Source organism: Lampetra planeri, chromosome 59 (genome assembly GCF_965212315.1).
Source record: "Lampetra planeri chromosome 59, kcLamPlan1.2.h2, whole genome shotgun sequence".
NCBI lineage: Eukaryota > Metazoa > Chordata > Hyperoartia > Petromyzontiformes > Petromyzontidae > Lampetra > Lampetra planeri.
This window is the reverse complement of record NC_136165.1, coordinates 3,795,373-3,811,062: the sequence shown is the minus strand read 5'-3', so window position 1 is coordinate 3,811,062 and position 15,690 is coordinate 3,795,373. Positions and strand designations below refer to the sequence as shown.

Below are 15,690 nucleotides of genomic sequence, written 5' to 3'. Positions count from 1 at the left end.
AATCATGAGATAGTCTTCTTCGCATTATTCCGCAGCTCCAGTTATGTAGGGTGCAAAAGAAGTTCAGTTGCAGCCCTCGTTAAGGCCTGGCGCGGCAGACGAATGGAATGGCGTAGCCAGAATGGTCAGTACGAGGAGCGCAAAAGATAATTTCTTGGACTGCCATAACCCTCTTCAACGGGCCGTGTTGTACACCTGTACTCTTTGTTTTTTTAGGTAAAGTCACGTAATTTTGCTGTGACGGTTCCACCTGAAGACGGAAGCTTGTGTTGCCTGCGAAACGTCGTGATTTAATTCATTTAAATTTTTTACCCACGTGACTTTACCGAAAAAAACAAAGAGTATGAATCCTTGCAGTCACGAAAACTTCAAATCTAGAATTGTCCACCTGTTTTGCGTGGGAATTAAGCAATGAGCTCATTGTAGTCCACCCCGCTGACACGTACAATGACAATTATTGCAAATCCCAAAAGAACGTAAAAATTACCTCTAGATGGACCTTAGCGCTCGTATCCTGGAGTGGATCCCCGTGTCGTTAATTGAAACGTTTATTTTTTTTGTCCACGTCTTCCGAGAAACACGATTTGCAGGCGCCCTGCTCTTTTTGCGTTTGTCACACAATAAGTGTATGTTCTTTTTTTTTAAACAACCATTGCCTCGCTCATAAATGAGCTCCGCTCGAGTGAAATTGCGTAATTGTGTTTGTGCCAAATCCACCCAGAACATTGTTTAGAAACCCTCAAAATGACTCGTTTTATTTTTTTTATCACTAATTACAAGACTGCTAAGAAGCCATCGAGCGCATCGTTCTTCAATGGAGAAAACAAACTCGGTAGCTGGGAGCGAGCGGTCGGCGAAACCGCGTTTGTGTTTTTTGACCGCGCAATTCACAAAAACACGGCGCGACAAGGAATCATTGGCGGCCTAGCCGGGGGGGGGGGTAGGTGGCCTTAATCCAGGGTGGTCTGTCCGGGCCAATGACCCAGAAATTGGGCTCAATTCCCAGATTTCAACAAGAATACTGTAAATAATTTTTCTGGAAAGAGAAACATCGGTCACGATGGGGGACCCCCAGCCCACCGCCCGTTCTGTTCACCGTAGCAAGCCCGTCCATCGCTCGTTCGACGTTTCGTGACGTGGGCAGACGCCCCGGACGTCGGCGGGCGTGGCGACGGTTCTGGTCGGTACCGGTCGGTTGGGGGGGAGGGGGGGGCACGCGAATGGGCCCCCCCCCCCCTCCTTCTTCGCCGCAAGCTCGACGCCGTGCGTGTTCGCCAACCGTGACCCCCACGCATCACCGGTGGCGAGATGTTAACTACCTCGCCTCGTGCACAAGAGGTCGTGGGTTCGATCCTCGACCCTGACTGGACATCTGTGAAAAACAGAGCGTGAAAGTTCATCGTATTCCTCCAGTATAACTTAATATTCCGATTCTAATTCTTTGGTATATTTGGAGTTTGCGGTGTCTCTCTCCCCGTGGCCGCGTGGATTTTTCTCCGGGTCCTCCGGTTTTTCCCTCTACGTATAAAATCGACGTGCGTTGAAGGGTATTTGGCCGCTATGAGTTTCCACGTGATGATAAGGCCACTTGCGTTGAGCTATCATTTGTGATAGCCAGGTCAACTCCTGAAAAAGAGCTGTATAGCTTGGTGCGCCTTGCCTGGTAAAATAAAAAAAAATATCTTCTTGGTTCTTTCGGTAAAGTCACGTAGAAGGGAAATAATAAAATAATAAAAATATAAACATTATAAAATAATTCTCACGACGTTTCGGCCACAACGCAAGCAGCCGTCCTCAGGTGAAGAACAGGTCTGTCGGGAAGACAGCGTTGTGGCCGAAACGTCGTGAGAATTATTTTATTATGTTTTATTTTTATTATTTTATTATTTCCCTTCTACGTGACTTTACCGAAAGAACCAAGGAGATGAATCCCTGCAGTCACGAAAGCTTTGAATCGAAAAAAAAAAATAGTTTAATAGTAGGCGGTAGTAATGGTTTAAAATAAACACACTTAGGCGTGTGGCTTGTGGGGCCGCAGGTTGGCCACTGCTGAGCTACCAGCTACTCGATGCCTATCGGCCTCCGCATCTCGTAATCGACGTTGGAAATTTGGCAGAGAAAATTAGATTACAATATCGATGAACGTAATATCAATATTGAGTTATCGGTCGATGTCGAGATTGATTTTTTGCTTCTTAACCTTTAATTATGATCAGGTGAGAGGCCATTGAGATGGAGTGATTTTTGTTTTGCTACAAGAAAGACCTGGTGGGATGTAATCGTCGTCGTCATCAGTCGTGAACAATCCACTGCTGGATGAAGGCCGCCTCCAACTGCGGTGTAACCAATCCGTCCAGCTTCCGCGCACGAACCGATTTCATCGCTCCATCTCCCACTTCGGCCGACCTCATGGGCCTCACCCACAGGCCACCGTGCGATGTGTCCTGCCGAGGTCCACTTTTCTCAACGGTCAAAATGATGGATCCTTGGAAATGCAATTACTCTCCAGGCTCAACACAGCTTAGCTTTTGAGATGTGACTAGATCGGTCAGACTGTGGGGTGATTTACTCATGGGCATGAGTGTGCATTTAGGAAAGAGGGATTTCACTCTTTTCCAACCAAGGAATTGCGTCAAAATGCTTTCAATCGAGGCCGGTAAAAAACAAATTGTGTACAGTCGCTTGTGAGTCGCGTACGCCACAAGTGCTCGCGTGATCGTTCTCTCGTGGGGGGTTCATGGTGGCCAAAATAAAAGGGAGTGTGTCATCTTGACCGAGCGACCGCGTCAATAAGAAACAACTTCACCCTCGGCGTTGAGTTTTAAAGCGAAGCATTTCAATTTCTCGTTTGGAAGGTTTGATTTTTTTCTTTCACCTAGGCACTCGAGGGGAATGCAGGATGTAAGAAATCAGTTTCCCCCCCCGCCCCCCGCCTCCTCCTCTTGGCAGAGGCAAACGTTAAATCTCTCCGGATTTGCAAGCGAGCCCCAGTAAGGAAAAATCATTGAGGTGTTGTTACGTTTGTCTAGACTCCCGGGAGGTTATTTTCCTGGATTGGCAAAATACCGCGCTGTCTGCCGAGAGACCAGAGGGACAGATTTAGAGGCCTGGAACACAGAACGGTGGATGTATTCAATGCCATCGTCTCGCGTCAACTCCCAGTCTTGCGATGCCGATGTTCTAGATTTTGAATCCCAGTCTTGCGATGCCGATGTTTCTAGATTTCGAATCCCATTTTTCCGATGCCGATGTTTCTAGATTTCGAATCCCATTCTTCCGATGTTCTAGATTTCGAATCCCATTCTTCCGATGCCGATGTTTCTAGATTTTGAATCCCATTCTTCCGATGTTCTAGATTTCGAATCCCATTCTTCCGATGCCGATGTTTCTAGATTTCGAATCCCATTCTTGCGATGCCGATGTTTCTAGATTTCGACTCCCATTCTTCCGATGCCGATGTTACTAGATTTCGAATCCCATTCTTGCGATGCCGATGTTTCTAGATTTCGACTCCCATTCTTCCGATGCCGATGTTACTAGATTTCGAATCCCAGTCTTGCGATGCCGATGTTTCTAGATTTCGAATCCCATTCTTCCGATGTTCTAGATTTCGAATCCCAGTCTTCCGATGCCGATGTTTCTAGATTTCGAATCCCAGTCTTGCGATGCCGATGTTTCTAGATTTCGAATCCCATTCTTCCGATGTTCTAGATTTCGAATCCCAGTCTTCCGATGCCGATGTTTCTAGATTTCGACTCCCAGTCTCGGTGTCCGACCAGCAACAGAGCTATGCTTTCGTGCAACAAATTTTTATGGTCTTGGCCGAGCGGTGAATATTTTAATAATCGTAAAAAAATTTGACGATATGTTCGGTTCAGGTAGCCTTAGCTTATGCAGCAGTCTATTGCGAACTAGTCCTCCTGTGATGTCACATTGTGGTACATCTACGGTTTTGAATAGCAGGGAGTTCCAAATAAATAAATAAACAGATGTGTTTTATTTGTCTCTGTACTGCCGTGTTGACGGTCAATATGATGTCCATGACTTGCGCGTCTTCTCTTAATCCACGCCCGTTCCTCTTCCTGTGTCTCTCAGTGTAAATCACAAAGGCGCGGCGCCTCTCCCCTCGCGCTCCCTTTAGCGCACCCGTTGAGCCCTCGCTGCACTCCCTTTGTCAACGTCCCCGTTTCCGACTCTCGAGTCCCGCCCCTACGCTGGAAGCGTCGAAATGGCAGCACGTCCGGCCTCGTGATGGGCAATGCCCCCTTCCCCCCCCCCCTCCGGGTTGAATCCCTCAAACCGTTGTGGAAACGAATGCCTCCAGTTGACGCTGATGATGATGATGATACACGCGCAGTCCGGAGTGCCTCCGCGCCTGTCCGTGCGCGTACGTACACGGAAAACTAAACGCGGTACGTCTGTGTCGTACCACAGCACTGAGCGGTACTTCCCAACGAGCAAATTGCTCAACGTGCACCGTATTTTGTCAGATCTCGCGAAGCTATGCGGGGCTTGAGGCTGGACAGTGCTTGGATGGGTAACTACCATCCAAGCAGGAGTTATAGGCTGCAGAGCAGTGCAGCAAAATCTATTGTTGCACTGTACCTCTTATGTTCCCCACGTGTACGTACGCACGTATGTCCTGCCCAACTTCCCCAACCCGCATTGACCAGCGCGGTGAAGTATGGTCGCGTGCGAGCGAAGGGCAAGGCTGCCCTAGAGAGTTGGTGAAGTTTTTGCAGAGGAGTAGGCGTGTCTCACGAGAGCAGTTGGGCGTGGCCAAACGCAAGAAAGTGGCCAATCCACTCGCTGTGTGGGCAGGGGGCTGGCGAGATTGTGGGTGTGGCTATGTAAAGTAGGCGGGGCTTGGAGGGAGAGAGAGAGAGGAGACGCTTGCAGCTCTCCATGTGTTGAAATGCGGTGCCTTCGATGTAAACGTGGGCTGCCCTGACGCTGGTTGTTAGCAGCACTCGCCACTAACAACCAGCTGAATGTATGAATGAATGCAATGATAAATCGATGAGTATGAACTCATGAACCCATGAGTGAATGAACGAACGACTGAATGTATGAATGAACGAATCGACGACTTAATGAGTATGAACTTACAAACGCGTGAATATATAAATGAACGAATGACTGAATATATGAATGAACGAAATACCGAATCAATTAATGAGTATGAACTCATGAACCCATGAGTGAATGAACGAACGACTGAATGCATGAATGAACGAATAAATTAATGAGTATGAACTCACGATTGTGTCAATTTATGAATGAACGAATGACTGAATGTATGAATGAACGAATGCATCAATGAATACGATCTCAAGAGTTGTTGAATGAATGAACGAATGACTGTATGAATTAACGAATCGATTAACGAATATGAACTCACGAACGCGTGAATTCATGTACGAGCAATGACTGAATGAAGGAACGAAACGAATTTTAAATTCTCGAATACGCACAAACGGGGACGGTATGACCGAATGAATGAAACCCAGGGGAAACGGAATCGGCGAGTGGAATTCGCGACTCGGATGAAATAAACAAGTGAGTTGCCGAACGGATTAATGAATAACCGATTGAACAGCGCGCGTTCACTCTTCAGGTGCAGGCCCATGCCCAGGCACAGGCCCTGGAGCAGCTGCGCGAGAAGCTCGAATCTGGGGAGCCGCCCGAAAAGAAAATGGCCGCCCACGTCGCCATGGCGATGGCCGCCGAGGAGCAGCAGCGCATAATGCAACAGGTGCTGCAGCAAAACCTCATCGCCATGGCAGCGCAGATCCCCATGAGCATCAAGATCAACAGCCGTGGTGAGCTCCCCCCCCCCCACCTGCCCCCCCACCTGCCCCCCCCCACCCTCCACCCCCTCCTTGACCCCCGTGTGTTTGTCAACTGTAGGGGTCACGGCGGCGAGGTGTTAACTACCTCGCCTGGTATAGAGGAGGTCGTGGGTTCGATCCCGACCCTGATGCCTGCTGCTGTAGATTTGGAGTTTGCGTGTCTCTCTCTCATCATCATCACAGTGGCTAGGAGATGTTAACTACCTCGCCTGGTGTACAGGAGGTCTTGGGTTCGATCCCGACCCTTGACGCCTGCTGCTGTATATTTAGAATTTTGCACGTTCTCCCCGCGATCGCTCAGCCAGGGTGATTTGGTCACAGGTGTGAGGCCAGATGGCTCGTGTAGCCGACACGAGAGAGATGGCCTTTGTCCAGCTTTAGATTTCCAATGGCTGTTGACGACGACGACGACAATAACGTCGATAATAATGCTAACCTTCTTGGTTCTTTCGGTAAAGTCACGTAGAAGGGAAATAATAAAATAATAAAAATTAAACATAATAAAATAATTCTCACGACGTTTCGGCCACAACGCAAGCAGCCGTCTTCAGGTGAAGAACAGGTCTGTCGGAAAGACAGCGTCTGACCAGAGATGAGCAGTAAGGCAGCAGCGGCGGCAGCCAGGCGGTGAGCCGGCACCAATGCTCGCCCAAGCTCTGCGGTGCTCTACATGTTAAGATATTTCAGCCAGTTAATGAGCGCGTGGGAGGAAACGGAGGCGCCCGAAGGATAACCCACGCATGCGAGGGGACCAACGCTCAACGCTCGATCCCATACACATGGAACAGGTGGAGTCCACATTTTGCTGTACCGTCTTCTGATAGGGACAATGATGACGACGACGACGACGATGAAAACTTATTTAAATGTAATTCCAGGGTCTTATCGGGTGATTTAAAAAAAAACCACCTGTCCTTATCTGACATTCCTTGAGTTTACGACATGCATGAGTGGACCTGAATAAGACCTCGCTATCAGCCGTTGTTGTGTAACTTTTACAGCGACGCATCTCGTCTTGTGAACCGTCCCTCCGTTGTTGTAATGCCTGCGTGCCAGCACCGGCAATATAAAGACTGGCCGCCGGGAAATAAAGGTTTACAATCGGTTATTGCTCCGCCCAAATTAAATACGCGCGCGCGCTCGCCCCGACGATAAATGCGCATTTAGCCGCAGTGTCATTTTTCAGGAAAAGAAAAAGGTTTGAAATCGTACAGCCCAGACGTTGGGAAATCGGCGGGGCCTTGTGGCCCCGGTGATAGTTTTTTTGACCGACCTCCAGCCACGCTGGACAATCACTCGTTGACCCAGCAGGGGCCGTCCGCAAACGGTTGGGATGTCACTCGCCGGCGGATGTTGACGTGCGGCGGCACCACCAGTTCCGAAAGCAATCCATCTGTTTTTCTCGATTCCTCTGGAATTAGTAGCAGGTCAGAGCAAATCCCTGCCCCGTCCGTGATATGAAACACTCGTTGACTTGCTGCTGTGAGGTTCATGTTCTGTGCACTTACTGTGTAAAGAATAGAGTTCATACAAAAGTACTTTTACAAACGCTCCCCCGCCCCAATCCACCACACAGTTAGTCGTGGGTTCTCCCGCCGCTTCCGTGACATCTGTCTAGCGTGGAAGAGTAGGCCAAGATCCGCCTCGAGAGAGAGAAAGGCTCTCCAGAACTGCACTTGTTTTAACTTGCGCGTCGTGAAATTCTGTCATAAATGGAATCACAACGCTGGACACAGAGCAGTGAATCCTGTAAATTCAACTTAGCGTAGATTTAAATTTCGATTTAAAGCTTTCGTGACTGCATGGATTCATATTCTTGGTTCTTTCGGTAAAGTCACGTAGAAGGGAAATAATAAAATAATAAAATTTTACATAAGATAAAACGTTCTTCACCTGAGGACGGCTGCTTGCGTTGTGGCCGAAACGCCGTGAGAATTTGATCTTATTATGTTTTATTTTTATTATTTTTATTATTTTATTATTTCCCTTCTACGTGACTTTACCGAAAGAGCCAAAAATTACCGTAGATTTACACCCCCCCACCCCCCGTGACGTTAAGCACTTCACTTTGTTCTCGCAATCAGAAGCCTCATGAGCTGCAATCCCGGTCGGGGTGGGGGGGGGAAAGTGGGAGGGGTTCACTCGGCCCATCACTCCTCCGGGGTCGATAAAATCAGCGTACCGCTTTGTGCGAAGCCAGCGGTGGTCCAGTTTTGTCGTCGCTGTTGTTGTTGTTGTTCTACGGGTCAAACTGGCTCCCGCCATGGTGATGTGGAATTTGCACCAGTGGCGCGCGAGGCTGCTGGTGCCGTCGAACGCTAACACCACACGTGTACATACATAGTCCCTTTGTCAATCCACTGCTAGATGAGGGTCTCTCCACGCCGTGCGTCCCGTGGGGGTTATTTGACCATACTTCACCGCGCTGCTCAGTGCCAAATACAAGTATGTGCGCACATCCGCTGATCACGCACACGGACACACGCGCACGCACGTCACGCCCACATTGCACGCGTACCCTGTTGTGCATATCGTTTGCGCGTACGCGGGGGCATTCTGACACGTCACATTCCAACGGAATGCGCGACACGCACATCTGCTTTGCAGATGTGTAACAACTTCTAACAACAACAACAACAACAATATGCGTGTGACGCACACGTATACACATGTACCGCGGTATACTGTCTGTGTGTAAAATTACTTGCCGCGCTTACTGTAAATAGACACCGTGATCACCGCGTTACGGCTGGGACGGTGGCGAAGTGGCAAATCCAGCCGCCTGATTTGGAATCCCTGACAATGGCGAGCGAGGCCTGAACCTGCCCTGTGTGGTCCTTCAATATCATAAGCCACATTTCACCGGCTGTTAAACGACAAACTAAAACGGAACTCCTTTAATTCTACCAGGCAAGGCCCATTCACTGAGCTCATGTAGCAGAAGCGACCTGGCACATCATGAACGAGAGCTCATCGAATTGGCGTATTATTCTTATCACGTGGACATTCATAGCGGCGGATACAGAGGAGGGTCGCGGCAGCCCTGAAATTTTTGTTATTTTAATGAAATTAACATAATTGTTGAAGATAAAAAAAATACCAATCTTTACCTCCTCCTCCTCTAGCGCCATGTCGACGGCCGAGGCTACGCGAGCGGTAACTTCGCGTAAACATCTGTTTCAAAAAAAGAATAATAATTAGTTTTGCACTTCACTCGGCCAAGTCGCCTCCAGGAGTTTGATTTGCTCGACAAGCAACGAAGTGACCCCTCGCAGCCTCTCGTCGCCCTTGCACAATCGACGCTCGAACGAAATCGCAACAAAAGGCTTCGTTTTCCAACGGAGCTGTCCCCGCGGCTGAGCCCTGGAAATATACAACGATTCAAATGGCCTTGGGTAGTTATTTTTTTGAAACACAAGAAGGGGCGAAAGCACTCATCCAGCAGCGAAATTGAGAAAACGAGTTTTGTGGAGCGAACGAGGAGCCTGCACGAGCCATTATACGGCGAGTGGGTTTGCGATGCGAAGGGCGTTCTTCTTCATTCGCAATGCGTTGGGGTTTGTTTGGTTTTTAGTTGATGTTGTTCTTCTCGGGGCACTCACGGCCGTCTCCCGTAAGGAGGAAAATAAAAGTGCGCGCTTTAAAACAAAAAAGAAATTATCGCGTTAACAACAAAAAAAAATTGGCGCCAAGGGTTTTAAGGGAGCGCGACCCCGTTTTTTTTTTCAGCCTCGGGCCAGCTTCATAAACTCTGATGGCCAGGCAGGCGACTGTGAGACCTTTAGAACGGAGCGGCGGTGCCCATAAAGACCGCGCCGCTGCGTCTGCAATAATGCCGCGCCATAACGTCGGATGTTTGCTGAGACAGTAACTCGGGATGGCGCGTGTGATCTTTGATTCGTAATAAATGCCAATCTGTGCAGGCAAGCCGTATAAATAGCTTATGGCTCGGACCAAATTGATTGCCGGCTGCAGGACCCAAACCCACCTCTTCGTGCGCCCCCCACCCCACCTCCAATCCCACAGCCGCGATCCCCCCTTAAACCGAACGCCTCGAAGAGGCGCGGTTGTAACTGTGATGTCCGAGTGACTCATTGAACATTAAACGTCGCCTTGAAGGATTCGTTGGGGGGGGGGGGGGGGGGGGTGGTGGCGCATTGGTACCGGTGGTATGGCGCGCTACGCTGTAAACGTGGGTCACCAAGAGTTCGATTCCTGACCGCTGCTGACATCGATGGAGAGTAATATATAAACCGTTCCCCCCCCGCTTCGTAGTTAGCTGATTGACAATGGCTGGAGTTTGTTAATTACTATTTTCATTGATTCATTAACTCGTAGATGAGATGGGCTCGGGGTCGATTGGTATTTTTTTTTATTAGCCAGATAATTCAATAAATGATTGTGCTGACATAACGCCCCGTAAGAGGCCCCCCCGGGAGATTGTTGGCTGATATTATGAACACCCAAATGCCAGATTTTTTTTTTTAAACGTGGAAATCATCCGCGAAAAATGCTCGAACGATCGGAAACAAATGGCTCACGCTGGACCCTATTGAAATATGAAAAAAAATAATGCGACATACTGATTGAGGATGAGCCCGTGTAAACAAGCAAATTAACATGACCGTATCCTCCGCACTATGAGAAGTTATCCAGATCTGGTCTCTCTCTCTCACACACACACACGCAACTACTGGGGGGAGTGCATCTCACAATGCTGAAAACATGATATGAGATATCACTCAACTCAATGGTCACCTGCGTGTTTCTATAACCGGCGAAACACCAGGGGAGACGGCGAATCTCGCTGGACTCTTGCCTACTTACGAAACGGGCGGCACGGAACCCATTAAGACAAATGTGTCTTTGCGTACGTGCGTACGTATGTCCGTTGGCACTTCTTTCCTGCCGAACGTAGCCAACCAAGCTAATCGGAGGCGTGGGGTGGGGAAGGACAACAAAATAGCATGCAACAAGAAGCACTTCTAAAGTACGGGGTGCCCTTTAGGAACGAGTACGTGTACTATGTACGATTCGGTTCCCAAAACTTACTGGTGTTCTCTTGCACTTGCAAATAAACCGCGTGGTCGCGTACACACGCACACACGCACACACGTATATATATATATTTTTCCCGTTCTTAATCTGCCCACGTATGAACTTTTGACTTGGGTTAAATATTGACCTGGGCCGAGCCTCATAATAAAGGCATAAAAACTTCGTCGGGGCAATTTCTTTTGATCTCCTCTCCATTGGGCGGCGAGAAGGATGATGGGGAGGAAGAGGGGGGGGGGGTGGATCCGTGCGGTGAAAGGCTCACGGACCCCCCCCCCCCCCGCCGCCGCCACACTATAAGGCTCCGCCGCTGATAGCGCAGCGACCTCACCTTGACCTATTTTAATGTCTCCCGTGGCCCTCCGTTAAAGGCAGCGCGGGCAATGAAAACGGCGAACGTCACTCGCGCGGTGCCTTTTTATTCTTTATTGTTATAAATGTACCCCCACCACCACCACCACCGCGTGCCCCCCCCCCCACACACTCTCCCCCGGGAAAAATAACCGTAAAGCAATAACGCCACGATGCCATTAACCGCTATTGCGCAGGTGTCAAATGAGGTGAAAAATGTTTTGCCAAATGTTAGCGGAGGTCCTTGAGTACATAACGGGTTGTTGCGTTTACGCTCGCAGATAAACTCGCCCATCATTTATTCTTACCAAACAATCTCAAGGTCGCACAAATGAAATCGATGGGAGTTTCGTTTTTTTTTTTTTTGTCGGTTGGTGCTCGTTTTGCCAGCGACTCGTCGTGTCTTTGATATTCGACGTAGAGTTATCTCGTTTTTTTTTTTTGGCGGGCATGGTAAATAAGGCGTTGTTTGAATGTGTGTGCCTGCTGTTTGCAGAAGAGAGGCAGGAGATGGCTCTGAACTTGTCCACCAATGGCACGAGCAGCATCAACATGTCCATCGAGATCAATGGAATTCTCTACACAGGTGAGCGCGCTGGACGCTCGCGACACCAACCGTCACTCGCTGTCAACGTGAAAACTATAACGACGCACGTGCTGCTCACAAACAGCGCGGAGACACAACTCCCCATAATGCCGTGTTGCCTGCGTGTCACGTGACAACTGCATTGCAGCCACTACACCGCCGGCCTAGTCTGAAAATGGGTGCCACGGTGGCTAGGAGATGTTAACTTCCTCGCCTGGTATGCAGGAGGTCTTGGGTTTGATCCCGACCCTGCGACCTGTTGTATAAATTTAGAGTTTGCATGTTCTCCCTGTGGGCACGTATATTTTTCTCCTGGTCCTCCAGTTTTTCCCTCCACATTTAGAAACGTGCGTTAAAGAGTATTTGGCTGCTATGAATTTCCACACGATGATAAGCCACTTTGTTGAGTTATTGTTTGTGGCCAGATCACTTCTGAAAAAGAGCTACACAGCTCGGTAAAATGTTAAATTGTGTTAAAATAGTTTAAATGTGGTCGCATCATCGTTTAGACCGCCAAACAAAAAGAAGATTTAACACGTCGGCTTTCGTGACCAATATTATTCGTAATAAAGTTAGTTTTTTTGGGTTAGGTCGTGTAAGTATGATGTGTCATTTACTCACCACCACCCGGACACAGCCAATTAGTAAGGTTTGTCAAATCGCCTGATGAAGCTGGTTGTAATCACCGGTGAAACGTCGTGCTCAATTTTAAATATTGTGGGTTGACTCGCCATCACACCGATGTGCTGTAGTGATAAATAATTGGCAATTTTTGTTCACGTGACAAAACTTACTAATTGGCTGGGTCGGGTGGTGGTGGCGGTCGGTTAACGACACATTTTTATATTTACGCGATCTAACCCAATAAACCTGAATCATGAATCGAAACAAAAGAGTTGGAAAACGTGGCCGTCCCTTCGTGCAGAGTTCAAGTGGCATGTTCAGGATGTCCCTTTGTGTTCATTCATTCCTCAAACTCAAGTGGTGCCAACCTACGGGCAGTTGGCATCTGCCAAATAGTGGAGCTGATTTCTTTTCCTCATTGGCCGCCACCTCCCATCATCATGGAGACGGTTTGGCAATGGCACCACCTCCAATTAGCACGGTTGGCTCCGCACGGTGCAGCATCGTCCACACCCCACCACTCGAAGCAGTCCTGGGCCCTCCTTTAGGGCGACTCAGCCTTAAAATGACTAGCTAGCATGGAGTGAAAATGATCCCGCTCATGCGTCGTAGTGGCCTTTAAACAATCGGTGCTGCTCGCCAACAGCAGTTGCCCCAGCAAGTCCGTTAAGAAGGCCTCCCCGCACGGGGGAATCTTTGTCTTTGCACAGGAGTGCTGTTCGCCCGTCGCCCACAAATGCCGGTGGTGCCACCCTCCGTGGTCCCGAGCACCAGCAGCGGCGCCGGCGGAGGTGGCGGCGGCAGCGCCAGCAGCAGCAGCAGCAGCCACAGCGGCACCGGTGGCCCCGGCGGCGCCGTCGGCAACACCAACAACAACAACAACAGCGGCGGCGGCGGCGGTGGCGGCAGCAGCAGCAGCAGCAGTAGCGGCGGCGCCGTCGCGTCGGTAACGGCGGCACGAGACGTGCCGTCCAGCCCCGGCCCGTCGGCTCCAGGCCTGGCGCTGGCGGCGCACCCCCTGGCGCTGGCGCACGCGCACGCCCTGCTCGCCAAGGGCCTCCCCGCGCCATCGCAGAGGGGGGGGGGCGGCCCCCCTTCGCCGCCGTGAACGAGCGGCGGGCGAGCAAGCAGGGCCCCCGCTCCCACCCGCTCCGCCGCTCCGCCCCCCCCACACTTCCCTCACCGCTCCCCAAAACCGTTCCCTTCTTTCCTCTCTCTCTAACCTCTCTCGACTCTCTCCCGCCCGCCCGCACAGTCCGCCGGTACGACCGCAAACGACGCGATGATGCAATGACGCGGCGACGCGACGGATCGCGACTGTAGTTCTGCGTAAATCGAATGCACTTCTTATTTTCTCCCTGGCCCCTCCAACCCCGTGTAGCCCCCCGCAGCCCCCCGTCCTTCCCCACCTCCCTTACCCCCCTTTTACCGACGCCCCTCGGAGGATCGGTGCGTGACGTTTCCCGCAGAACTGCAGTCCCCCCCTTGAACCGCAGACGGTTGTTTGGGAGCTGGGCGTGGGGGTTGGGCCTGACGGTCAGGCCTTTCAGGATATCACCCTCGATCACGAACATTAAAAGGGAGTAATGATGGCGAGTTTTGCCGGGACTTGCAAGGACACACTCTAATCGTAGTTCCCCGCCCCTTCCCGGATAGCGTCGTACGTGAGGAGTCGTTCGAACGGGCGCGATCCACCCAAAGATTACCGCGATGCCTCAATCAATCAAATTATTATTATTTTTTCAAACCAAGGCCTTCTGACGAGGGACATCGGCGGGTGGCCCCGGTGTTCGCATCGCAGAATGTTCAGGTCCGTTGGGCTGAGCGGGCGTCGACATCGGGCGCGGCGTGAGAGAGACGCCCGGCGGTGTTTCCGACGGCGCTGATGAAGCGGATTTACGATTTTAAAACGATGACGATGATAATTTGCGATTCACAAATTTCTCTTCACCCAGACAGAGCGCAAGAGTTTTTTAACGCCACCGTACGATGCAAATTTGCACACAATTGTTCAGGAGAAGTGGTGTAGACAAGAGCTTATTGTAAATTCACGTGCGCATCGGAGTTGCGGTGCGGCAAAACCTATTGTTGTACCGCGCTCCTGTGCTGCACCAATCGCCGTGAAGTACGGTCAGGCAATCCACGCATCGTCCATTGCGTGGGGAGGCCCTCTTCCAGCAGTGGATATCCAAGGCCGGCCTGTGCGTGTAAATTCCCACGTGATTCTTGTAATTCGACCTCCTGTGTAAGATTTGCGAGCATGGCTCCTGCCTCCTGTCCTCAATCGGACGTTGTTCTCGCCCATCGGTGTTAAAAATTCTCTTTTTCACCGGCACCGTTCTGTTAATCGGATTTGGTGGGAACGACCGTTAACTTTCGGCTCAAGTCTCCCGACACGGTGCAGATTTTACCTGCCCAGCGCAGATAACGACGACGACGACGATGCTTACGATGAACCTGAGTTCGCCACGGAGGTATAATTTGAACCCGTAATAACCTCGCGCGCGACTGGGGAGTCCTGGCCTGACCCCGCACGTACGAAAGAAAGAAGGCATTTTCTGGTTAACGTTAACATTATTAAATGAATTGTAGAGGAATGCACTTTTCCCAGCATCGCCGAAGCGGCAATTGTGCACTGAGCGTTCCAATTCCACATTAGCGACTAAATGACGTCGGTTCGCAGACGTACTGAGGCGCCGGGGAGGGTGTGTGTGTGTGTGTCCGCAAGTCCCCCACATAAACCTTAGCACATGCACTCAAATCAAACCATGCGTGGCTTCACCGTATGATACTGTAAACCATTTTACCTCTTCGGGGTGGGGGGGTGGGCTGGGGGGTGGGTGGGGGGGGGTTGGGGGAAAGAAAAAGGAAAATATATATGTATATCTTATTCAGTTCCATTGGCATTCATTTAATTATGAAGGATTGTTTTTTTTTTCTCAAAAAAATCAGCATTACTGCGTTTCAGCAATATTGAGTTCGATTGGTTTTGTACAGACGGCTCACGTAGACTCGACGTTGTATAAAGTAACACTAATAAACACTCACGCTTCGAATTCCTTTTGCGGACGCGCACAGACTCTGCGACTTGGAAACGGTTTCGATTGCCGTCGTTGACTTAACGCAACGTGTCTCCATCTTGCGGGTCGTTTTCTTGTAGGCCAGTAAAAAAAAAAACGTGTTTTTTTTTGTCTTCTCATCGTCGTCGTTAAATTCCAAAAA

At 50.0% G+C, this 15,690-nt stretch overlaps 1 protein-coding gene across 5 annotated transcripts in view; it reads left to right on the top strand.

Moving 5' to 3' along the window:
* LOC144736177 (uncharacterized) overlaps positions 1-15,286 on the top strand; it is a 257,956-nt gene extending 242,670 nt beyond the window's left edge. For 2 of the 5 annotated variants that reach the window (XM_078618758.1, XM_078618760.1), the window contains 4 exons: positions 5,600-5,822; positions 8,220-8,297; positions 11,755-11,844; positions 13,179-15,286. In XM_078618758.1, the coding sequence (XP_078474884.1) occupies positions 5,600-5,822; positions 8,220-8,297; positions 11,755-11,844; positions 13,179-13,576 (789 nt within the window). In that variant the 3' untranslated portion in view covers positions 13,577-15,286. The remainder of the gene's footprint in view (positions 1-5,599; positions 5,823-8,219; positions 8,298-11,754; positions 11,845-13,178) is intronic. The other 3 variants (XM_078618762.1, XM_078618763.1, XM_078618759.1) reach the window with 2 other exon arrangements.
* The last annotated feature ends 404 nt before the right edge of the window (positions 15,287-15,690 follow it).